The following is a 10876-nucleotide window of genomic DNA, read 5'->3' on the forward strand; positions in this document are numbered from 1 at the left end:
TGCCCGTCTCCACTCTTGTTTCTTTCTTTTCCCGTTTGTGGAACATCCTTTCCAAGGCTGGTCATAACGAGTCTTCCCACCAGGGTTTCGAGCAGGTAGTGCACTAGCACCTCATATCATCCCCCATTCCTACCCACAATACTTTTTTTTACCCCCATTAACTTGGCCAGAACCCAGCTCTCCTACTTACAGGTTTCCCCTCCTCCTTTCTTCCTTCTCTTTTGGTTTGTTCGTTACACCTGCAACTGCACCGTCAGTATGTTTCATTTTTGTCCATTGTCTCTTCGCTCTTCCATGAGCTTGTAATTCATATACAAAAGAAAAAAAAGTGCAAATTGATCATCATGCAATAAAATTCAAGACGGGTTGTTTCAAAAAAATATGTATTTAATAACCAGGTATTACAAGAGTGGCTTATCGGACTAAATTTTTAATTTTCAATTCTAAAATGAAAAGCCAACAAGCCTCAAATTTTGTTACATTCCAGTAGGTATCCAGGCTTTCCCATCCAAGTGCATGTGATATCATGTGCATTTCACAGCCAGTCGTTGACGAGACGTGGCTGACTATAGAAATTACTGGGAAATTTGCCGAAGTTTCATTTACTGTTTATTGGTGAGTTTTCACTTTGAGGATTTAACGTTAAGTTTTCACTTTATTTATATTTGTATTTTTGCTCCAAAAAATGTAATGCCACTACATGGTGTATTTGCTGTGATACAAATAGCATTCCTTAATTTGCTTTTAATAAATTGGCATCGATTTGTATTTTAATGATTTCTGAAATGTCTCAACTTCTGGAATCGTTGTTCCATGATTAAAGGTTTCCGCATCATGGCAGGTTGGTATAGCTTTGTCATATTTTCAGCTCTCTTGATGGTGAATGTGATTGAAGGGGAGATTGTTTGAGATTATTTAATTAGGAGAGATTGTTTGGTTTATATCGTCTGTCATTGTTTCCATCACTTGCTGAGGTTATTGTTGTTTAAAGCAATGAGTTGTTTGAGTTTGTCTGGGCTTTGTTAGAAAAATGAAAGCTGGAAGTATTTTTGTTTTGGGGGCAATCTACATATTATGTACACATGGACAAAGGTGTAAAATTGATGAAAAAGTTGGTTCGTGAGGAAGATCTTTTTTAGAAATAATAGAAAAAAATTGTATGCATACATGCAGAAGCGAAATGGCACCATAGTGTGGATCAAAGCTGAATAGGGATATAGAATGCAGACTTCACATGAGTAGATGAGTGGCAGAAAGGAAAGCACTTGGGTGTGGTGGAGGGACAAGGAGTCGGTGGGAGTCCAGAGAGCAAGGGTGGGTATGGACTAAGACATAAGGTGACTGGACAGCAGGCCCTCTTGGAGGGGTACGAGCCAAATTGACACAGGTTATTTCACACACAAGAGACTAGAGTGATGAGTGAATGCAAGTGATGGTTCATCTTAGAATCGGGAAGCTTAACCGGGTGTGGAATTTTAGAACAAAGCATGTTGCTAGAGGGTGGGGAGCGAGGCCAGAAACGAGGCCTAGAAAACAAAAAAACACCAACTTGCCTGTGGTGAGCGAGCAGACCTTGAGACTACGCTTCCTGTTAAGAGATCCTGGGTGGGGAGAAATAGGAGAATGGGGAGCCTTTAATGGATGAGGAAAAGGGTTGGAGATTGTGATTTTCGTTTAATTAAATGCATTTTAGTGGCAATATCTCTGTTGTGGTCAGTATGGTGAATTCCACCCCATCAACCACAACATATACCATTCCTCCCTGTCGTCACCCCATTCAGGTGGTACAAAATCTGGAGTTGATTGTAGAGGAAGGATGTACAAGGAGTCATCGTTGTCACATTTTCGACCTCCCCACATCACAGGCCATAACAACCCTTCAAGTGAGATTCGTTTTCATTATTTTGATAATCGATGTAAAGGTCATAATACTTAAGTGGATAAAAGGCTCTGATGCTTCGTTCTCAATCAATCATATTTGGGACTGATAGATAAGGCTGGATTTTCAGGATTGTAGGATATGTGATGTGGTGAAAAGGTGTCGGTGTCACTGAAAGGAATATGATGATTATCCCACAGTCATCGTTGAGTTGGATAATTTAAATACAGTTGACCTGCCATCAAATGAATTTTGATAAACTGAAGAATATACCACTATCGTGAAAATAAATTTGACAAACTGAATAGCATTTCGTTGAATAGCATTTTGTGTGTTTCTTATGTTTGACCAAGAGAAACCCAATGTACGCTGTAATGGTGCACGGCTTTTTATTGTATACGGTGAGCTTTCTTTGCATTTATTTTTTGTCTTGATGTGAAATCATCCCGGCTGTACAGAAGGCCTGGTAGACCACAAGGTTTTGAGTTGTGGATTCCCTCGGGTGATGCTTTGTGGCATTTCCAGACGTTTGGGCATTCAAATTTATCTTGTCATGTATAATGTGGTTGCTTGTGATTTGAAGACTGTTGTGGAAATGACTTCTCGGGGCTAAGATTTCATTGGGGAGATTAGTTATTTCCCAAAGTAATTGTATTCGAGTAAGCTTGAGGTAATTTAATTGTGATATTAGATATGCGTCGCTTTCTGTATAGAAAGATGTCGTCCACCCTCCCCATTGTTTGTGTCGAAAACTGCCATCCCCGTCACCCATTTTAATGCTCTTTCCTTTGTAATCCGTCTTTAATGTTGTTTTTAGCATTCTGTTCGGCCATTAGGCGCAAGTTTTGGCGGAATACCCGAGACGACCACTCCTGGCCACCAGCAACCCTGCAGGTGAGATCTAGGAAGAGTTTGCCCTGACCGTGGACTGGCCTATGAGCCAATAGCAGCTGAGATGGGAGAGGTTTATATGCGGAGGGCGGGGGCAAACTTTATAAAAGTGGGTGCAACAGTGTGGAGGGAGGGACAAGCCTGGAGCGTCGCTGAAGAAAGCTGTGTGGAAGTGTACGGGAACTTCCCCATTTGAACAACGCCCCTCCAGCACCATGCTCCACCACACTACACCCTGCCAGTTATACCCACTCCTCCTCCTCCAAGGCCGGCTTGAAGTGCTGCAAGGTCGTTGACTCAGTGCTTTTTAGCGATCCGACAGTGTTCTGTCGGGCATTGCCTGGGTATTTTTTGTCGTCTCTGTCGTCTCTGTCTGTCTGCCTGTCTGTCTGTCTGTCTGTCTGTCTGTCTCTCTCTCTCTCTCTCTCTCTCTCTCTCTCTCTCTCTCTCTCTCTCTCTCTCTCTCTCTTTCTCTCTCTCTCTCTCTCTCTCTCTCTCTCTCTCTCTCTCTCTCTCAGAATGACTGGGCCCATGAAGAACTTCGAAAATCAAGGATCTACCATTTGTTTGTTGTTTCATAAGTGTGTTTAGAGTATGGGTTAACGGGTGTGCTTTTATCATTACAAATTGTTTGCTGAATTTGTATTCCTGCTCTTGTGTTCTTGATTTCACGATAAAACCACTTGATCTCGGAGTGAATTTGGGTGGTTCTGATTGTGGTTATAATTGTGCATGTCCATGAAAGGGACATTAGGTTTGGGTGTTTTATGTCCCATGACACAGCCATGCCATGCCTGCCATGCGCATTGCGAGTCAGCTCTGTCATAATGGAGATCAGACACACGGCACCAAATCAGCGTGGCTATCTACTGGTTCAGTTGTCCCACTGCTGGCGAAGTATCGTGGTGATGGGGACATGGTCTGGTCGCAGGCGACCAAATGAGTCGGCGGCTGTTTTACGTGGATCACCGTGATTTGCACGAGGCAACTGGGATGGCCTGATGGCTATAACATGACAATATGGTGTTGGAAGGTATTTTGAGAGTAAAATTTTTGTCTGTTAACTCCATCACTGTTGGGGATGCTGGACTCCAAGTGCCATGTTTGCCTCTTTATGAGCTTGAGAAGTTGTGGTCTTGGCATGTGCTCTCCAGCATTATAAAAAAAACTGAACATGTGATTCAGGTCAGGTATGGAAACGTGTGCCAGAGCAGTGCATCACTGCGTCCACTTTCTGCCGGTACCCCTGGGACCCCTGTCTAGCCATCCCCCAGGCAGATGCCTGGCCCATCCCCATATCCTTGAGATGCTGGTCAACCTGCTGCAACCACGAAGGCACGTGGTCGGCCCGTTGGCCACCTCCACTCACGCGGCTCCCTCGCTGAGAGAATCTGGTGAGCAGGGTCAGCGACAGGAAAACGAGCCACATTTCCATGCAACTGAAGCTGATGCTCACGGATGATGCAGTTAACAAATCTCATTTGGGTCTCTTTCAGCAACCGCTCGTTGGACACAAAATCCGACCAGCAATAGCCAAGGATTCTCCGAAGAGACCTGGTACCAAAGGAATTAAGTCTCCGTCTCAGATCCCTGTTCAGACTCCAAGTCTCACATCCATAGAACAAGACTGGAAGCATCAAGGACCTGAAGAGTCAGACTTTCGTCATACTGCAAAGGTACCGAAAGCGCCACACCTCATGATCCAGTGAATCCAAGACGTCTTTTGACCTCTGGCTCACAGCCAGCAGAGACATGAATATCTCTGCCAAGGAAAGTGAATTTGTCCGTGACCTCAACATCCTCACCGCAAATGGGTACAGACAAGATAGCAGTGTCTAAGATGTCATTGAAAGCCTGGATCTTAGTTTTGTCCCAAGACATCTGTAATCCCAACAGCTCCGACGACGCATGCAGCACCTGGAGGACCCTGAAAAAGTTATCCAGAGTCTCCACAAAGATGACTGTATCTGTGAAATCAAGGTCAGAGATCTTGACATTCCCAAACGATGCTCAGTAGCTTGATTTCTCTGACATCCTCCCCAGAATCCAGTCCATACAAGTGCTGAAAAGTGTGGGGGTCAGTACACACCCCTAACAAACTCCAGTAACAATGGGAAATAAGTCAGGGATGACATCACCACAGCTCACAACACCCTCAGTACCAGAGTATAGTTCAGACATCAGATTGATCAGTTTTGGTGCACCCCACGAAGACCAAGAATCCTCCAGAGGACATCCCAATTTACTGAATCAAACGCTTTGCAGAGATCAACTTTGGCTGCAAACACCCCCTGCCGAAATTCTCGTCTGCGTTCGGTGAGGACCCGAAGAGCAAGGATACGGTCAATCGTTGACCTCTTTGGTATAAAGCCTGGGTGCTGGTGCTCAAGCAGACGGTGGCGAGCCCTGTCAATAATTATCCGAGTAAAGACCTTGCCCAGCACTGAGAGCAGCGTCCCCCCCCTCGGCATTTGTTGCAGTCCTGGCGATCACCCTTCCCTTTCCAGAGAGGGTCAACAAGGCCCCTCTTCCAGTCAGTTGGAATGATGCCTGTTCCAGGCAGAGCACAGAACTGCATGCAACGACACGAGTACAGCATTTCCACCAGCCTTGAGAAGTTCAGCATGGATGCCACAGATCCCAGGAGCTTTACCCCATTTAAACTGGTTCAACGCAGCCTTTGTGTCCACAAACAAAGGTGGATCACAGTTGATTGGAGGGTCAGCAATGGGGATCGTTACACCCCGACATCCAACTCAACAGCTGGTGGGTCAGCCTGGTACAGCCGCTCAAAGTAAGTGGACCAGCAGGCCTTCACTTCGGACTCCTCTGTCAAGAGCTCACCACCCTCCGCTCTCACTGGAGCACACTGAGAGACGGGCTTGGAGGAATGCAATGCACGAATTCCCCTGTAAGCAGGATGAGAATCACTTGACCACAGGTAATGTCTACCCCCTCACAGATTCCTCGTACATCGGCCTACTTGTCCTCCCTCGGTGCACGTACAGTTTTACGCCTCAACTCCCTGAACATCTCAGCTGTGCCATTAAGCTTGGTCCTGTGACTGGTCAATGCTATCCAGTGTCCCTTGAGAGACAAAATTCTTCTTTGCCCGATGATGAGTTCCAAGGCATCCACTGGCAACATCAAGGATTGTGGTCTTGAAGGCACTCCACAACTCTTCAGGATTTCCCAAAACACCCAGACCCCCAAAATCCCCCTCATCCTGTTCCAAACTCCTCAGCTGCCCTCTCATCCTTGAGTCTGCCAACATCCAGCCTCGGCTGGGATGGTAACATTCTCCCGGATTTAAGCTGAAACTTCAGAGTTGCCACAACAAGCCTGTGGTCGGTATTGAGGAACTGAGCACTACGGTAGACCCTGCAGTTCTGGATCATCCTCCAGTGACCATCAACGAGCACATGGTCAATCTCCTTTGGCACACCACCACCATTGGTATACCAAGTCCAGCGATGAGCTTGTGGGTGCTGAAACCATGAACCAGCCACCCTAAGTCTTCTTGCAAAGTCAAGGAAATTGGTGCTATTCTGGTTCACAGTTCCAGACCCAAGGGGACCAACACATCTCTCATTTATAACCGTTCTTATCAGTGCCAGTCGATGCATTGAAATCCGCAAACTGTGGTCCACCTTCGCTTGTGGAAACACGGGCTGCGGTGAACCAGTTGAAACGGGGCAAAGCTCCAGGGATCTGTGGCATCCATGCTGAACTTCTCAATGCTGGTGGAAATGCTGCACTCGTGTCGTTGCATGCAGTTTTGTGCTCTGCCTGGAACACAGGCATCATCCCAACTGACTGGAAGAGGGGCCTTGTTGTCCCTCTCTGGAAAGGGAAGGGTGATCGCCAAGACTGCAACAACTACCGAGGGGTGACGCTGCTCTCAGTGCCGGGCAAGGTCTTTGCTCGGATAATTCTTGAGAGGGTTCGCCACCATCTGCTTGAGCACCAGCGTCCAGAGCAGTCAGGCTTTACACCAAAGAGGTCAACGATTGACCGTATCCTTGCACTTCGTGTCCTCACCGAACGCAGAGGAGAGTTTCGGCAGGGGCTGCTTGCAGCCTATGTTGATCTCTGTAAAGCGTTCAATTCAGTGAATCGGGATGTCCTCTGGAGGATTCTTGGTCTTCGTGGGGTGCCACCAAAACTGATCGATCTAATGTCTGAACTCTACTCTGGTACTGAGAGTGCTGTGAAGTGTGGTGGTACCATCTCTGACTTATTTCCAGTTGTTACTGGAGTTCGTCAGGGATGTGTACTTGCCCCCACACTTTTCAGCACTTGTATGGACTGGATTTTAGGGAGGATGTCGGAGAGATCAAGTTGTGGTGCATCGTTTGGCAATGTCAAGATCTCGGACCTTGATTTTGCAGATGATGCAGTCATCTTTGCGGAGACTTTAGACATCCTCTTGGGGGCCCTCGAGGTGCAGAATGAGGAGTCGGAGCCGTTGGGATTACGGGTTTCCTGGGTCAAAACTAAGATCCAGGCTTTCGGTGACATCTTGGATGCTGCTGTCCTGTCTGTGTCTGTTTGTGGTGAGGATGTTGAGGTCGTGGAGAGATTCACTTACCTTGGCAATGATATTCATGTCTCTGCTGGCTGCGAGTCAGAGGTCAATAGACGTCTGGGTCGGGCCTGGGGAGTCATGGATTCACTGGATCATGGGGTGTGGCGCTGCCGGTACCTGTGCGGGAGGACGAAAGTCCGAGTCTTCAGGTCCTTGGTACTTCCAGTCTTGCTCTATGGGTGCGAGACTTGGACTCTGACCAAGGATCTGAGACGGAGACTTAATTCCTTTGGTACCAGGTCTCTTCGGAGAATCCTTGGCTATCGCTGGTCGGATTTTGTGTCCAATGAGCGGTTGCTGAGAGAGACTCGGATGAGATTTGTTACCTGCATAGTCCGTGAGCGTCAGTTGCGGCTGTATGGACATGTGGCTCGTTTTCCTGACGCTGATCCTGCTCACCAGATTCTCTCAGCGAGGGAGTCTCATGAGTGGAGGAGGCCAGTGGGCCGACCACGTGCCTCATGGTTGCAGCAGGTTGACCATCATCTCAAGGAGATGGGGATGGGCCTGGCATCTGCCTGGGGGATGGCCAGACGGAGGCCCCTGGAGTACCGGCGGAAAGTGGACGCAGCGACGCGCTGTTTTGGCACATGCTCCCATACCTGACCTGAAGACGAGAAGAGTATTTCACCTGGAGTACTGATCAACCAGTGCGCTCTAGTGCGGAGCTCTAGTGCTCTTCGGGAGCTCTAGTGCGCATAGAATGCATCCTTCACGGTGAGATCACTCACCTCAGTCGGAACACATACAAAAACCACGGAAACGACACCCAAGGAGTGACAAATTCTTCGAATCATAATTTGCTCATTGACTGGTGTTACCACAATTATCATTGGAGCCAGCTTATTGGACACAGCTACAGCAACACCTTGGACATGGTCACCATCAGAGCGACCAGACCAATAGTTGGTGTAACCACCCACCATTATCTCCCCACTATCTGGTCTCTGAACCTCAGAGAGTGCTGCAATACAGATGTTCAAACACTTGAGCTCAGATGATGACAGTCAGCTGATAATCCTCTCTTCAGGAAAGGACATTCCAGGCACCCACCCGGAAGGCCCGCCATCTGCTGGGCGACACTTCGGAACCACTCTACCACACACCACCGCAATCTGACCCAGGAAGTTTACCCTGTGCTTTTCCTCCCATGATTGAGGAATGGGGGTCCCAAAGGCTTTGCCCCAATCCAGTCATCCGGTGTGCTGCCCTGCGAAGGGCAACAACACAGGAGGTACTCCCACGGTGTGGGTTTTCAGTGTTCTTTGCATTTGTCGGTTTTGTGGAATGAAGTGTTTTTCAGTGGCCGGAGTGGGAATCCTGCCATAAACCTCCTAAAAAGGACATCCGCAGACACAGTTGGGCACTTGATATGGATGGCCGTTGGCTCACAAGGAGCTCCTCCACCCTTTGGCAGGTTTTGTTTGTAATCCTGCTGGGTATCCACATCCATACACATGTGATTGTTGATTTGTTTATGTGACATGGAAATAACATATGGGTCATTCCATGTCAAATCATCAAAGAATCTGCCGTCATCTCTCAGATTTTTGTAAAACTTTGGGAACCAATTGGGACCCATGAAAAACGGCAAGAACTCAAATATTTTTGCTAACAGCCTCTTAATTAGTGAGATACAGACTAACGAACTTTGGACTAATTAGCACGACGTCGCGGATTCAAATGGCCATATCTCTAAAAGTATAACACCTAGAGAGCTGGTTTTGGTGTCATTTTAAAGGTATTTTCATGCTCTATGAATTTGTCTGGGCAACATTTTCCTACCTCCAACCACAAAAAAGTTATCACAAAATATAAACTTCAATAGTGAATCCCCAAAAAATGTATCCTTCAAATTTCCTCAAATTCATCCCAGAGGTACCTTATGATGTCAAGAAGCTTCCACATAAATTTTGTGATGGGCACTCCAATAGTTTCTGAGATATGAGCAATAATGTACATGTACGTATGGCATATAGGTTCGAAAATCAGCATTTGTAATGTATTATACAATCAATAAGTGAGTTCAAGTACACAGTGTTCACTAACCTGACTTCGGCTTTCAATTTCCTCTTCAATGCAGCAACAGCAGCACTTGTTTCTTCCCCTCAGGCCCAGTTGAAAATGAAAGTATATGATACTTCAAAGCAATTGATGGTCGTTCCCTGTGTCCCCTGTCATGGCTAGGTTAGAATGATTGTATAATACATTACAAATGCTGATTTTCGAACCTATATGCCAAACGTACATGTACATTATTGCTCATATCTCAGAAACTATTGGAGGACCCATCACAAAACTTATGTGGAAGCTTCTTGATATCATAAGATACCTCTGGGATGAATTTGAGGAAATTTGAAGGATACATTTTTTGTGGGATTCACGATTGAAGTTTATATTTTGTGATAACTTTTTTTGTGGTTGGAGATAGGAAAATGTTGCCCAGACAAATTCATAGGGCATGAAAATACCTTTAAAATGACACCAAAACCTGCTCTCTAGGTGTTATACTTTTAGAGATATGGCCATTTGAATCCGCGACGTCATGCTAATTAGTCCAAAGTTCGTTAGTCTGTATCTCACTAATTAAGAGGCTGTTAGCAAAAATATTTGAGTTCTTGCCGTTTTTCATGGGTCCCAATTGGTTCCCAAAGTTTTACAAAAATCTGAGAGATGACGGCAGATTCTTTGATGATTTGACATGGAATGACCCATAAATGAGGTGCAAACCTCGAAGAGATAAATGCTGAATAATTACGTGCCCATTTCATTGTGACCTAATGCTGCATTGTGGCATATGTTTTCACCTAGTGATCCATATGTAGAAGTAATGATCTCAATACCAGATACATCCACCTCTGGCAGCAATCGCTGAATTGCACTGTCGTCGCATTGACAATTGTAGCACTCAAATCTGAGCCTGTGGAATGGCATTCCCTGCTCAATCCTCTCCTGTTCCCTCTCTTAAAGGGTCTGTGGCTGTCTTGGCAAAGTGCAAATGCGATGGTTGATGATATCCCATCCCAAAGATGTTCAATTGGATTTAAATCTGGTGAAATGGCAGGCTAGGGCATTCACAAAACGTTCCTTGTTTGGCCCTGTGAGCAGGAGTATTATGTGTGAAGTTTATTCCTGGACCATGAGGTTGAAGGGTCGGCAACACTTTGCTGTAAGATCTCATTAATCTGTCAATCTGCTGTCAGATTGCAAGGATGTGGATCGAGTTGATTCAAAAGTTTTTGGCAAAGCAACCCCAACATTATGACACTTCCACGTCCAAAATTCGCAGCTTCCTGGACATAAACTCTGGCACATCACTCATTGCGTCTTCTGTAGACCTGTGCATGGCCATCATGTCTTTCAAGAAGAAATCTGCAAGTATGCTTGAATATGGCTTGGTGCAAGTCTTTGATGCTGAACAGTATGACTAGCACAGATCCTTACATTACTGAGATGCCTGAAAACTGTGTTGACACATCCTGCGAGGTGCAAGGAGTGTTTTCAGTCCTCTGGGCTGT

General features: G+C 46.1%; 1 protein-coding gene across 11 annotated transcripts in view; it reads left to right on the plus strand.

Annotated features, from left to right (window-relative positions):
- The window catches only part of LOC147017918 (AN1-type zinc finger protein 4-like), a 39555-nt gene that overhangs the window by 19132 nt on the left and 9547 nt on the right, over nucleotides 1-10876 (plus strand). For 4 of the 11 annotated variants that reach the window (XR_015062188.1, XR_015062189.1, XR_015062194.1 and 1 more), the window contains 3 exons: nucleotides 1782-1883; nucleotides 2697-2773; nucleotides 8389-8771. Coding sequence is in view for 4 of the 11 variants with exons in the window: in XM_085897006.1 (XP_085753132.1) it covers nucleotides 1782-1883; nucleotides 2697-2773; nucleotides 8389-8649 (440 nt within the window). In the remaining 7 variants the exon portion in view is untranslated. Of the gene's footprint in view, nucleotides 1-1781; nucleotides 1884-2696; nucleotides 2774-8388; nucleotides 8776-10876 lie in introns of those variants that run through there. The other 7 variants (XR_015062190.1, XR_015062191.1, XR_015062192.1 and 4 more) reach the window with 4 other exon arrangements.

Source organism: Eptatretus burgeri, chromosome 10, assembly GCF_056783735.1.
Source record: "Eptatretus burgeri isolate ZD-2024b chromosome 10, Ebu_testis_v1, whole genome shotgun sequence".
Classification (NCBI taxonomy): domain Eukaryota; kingdom Metazoa; phylum Chordata; class Myxini; order Myxiniformes; family Myxinidae; genus Eptatretus; species Eptatretus burgeri.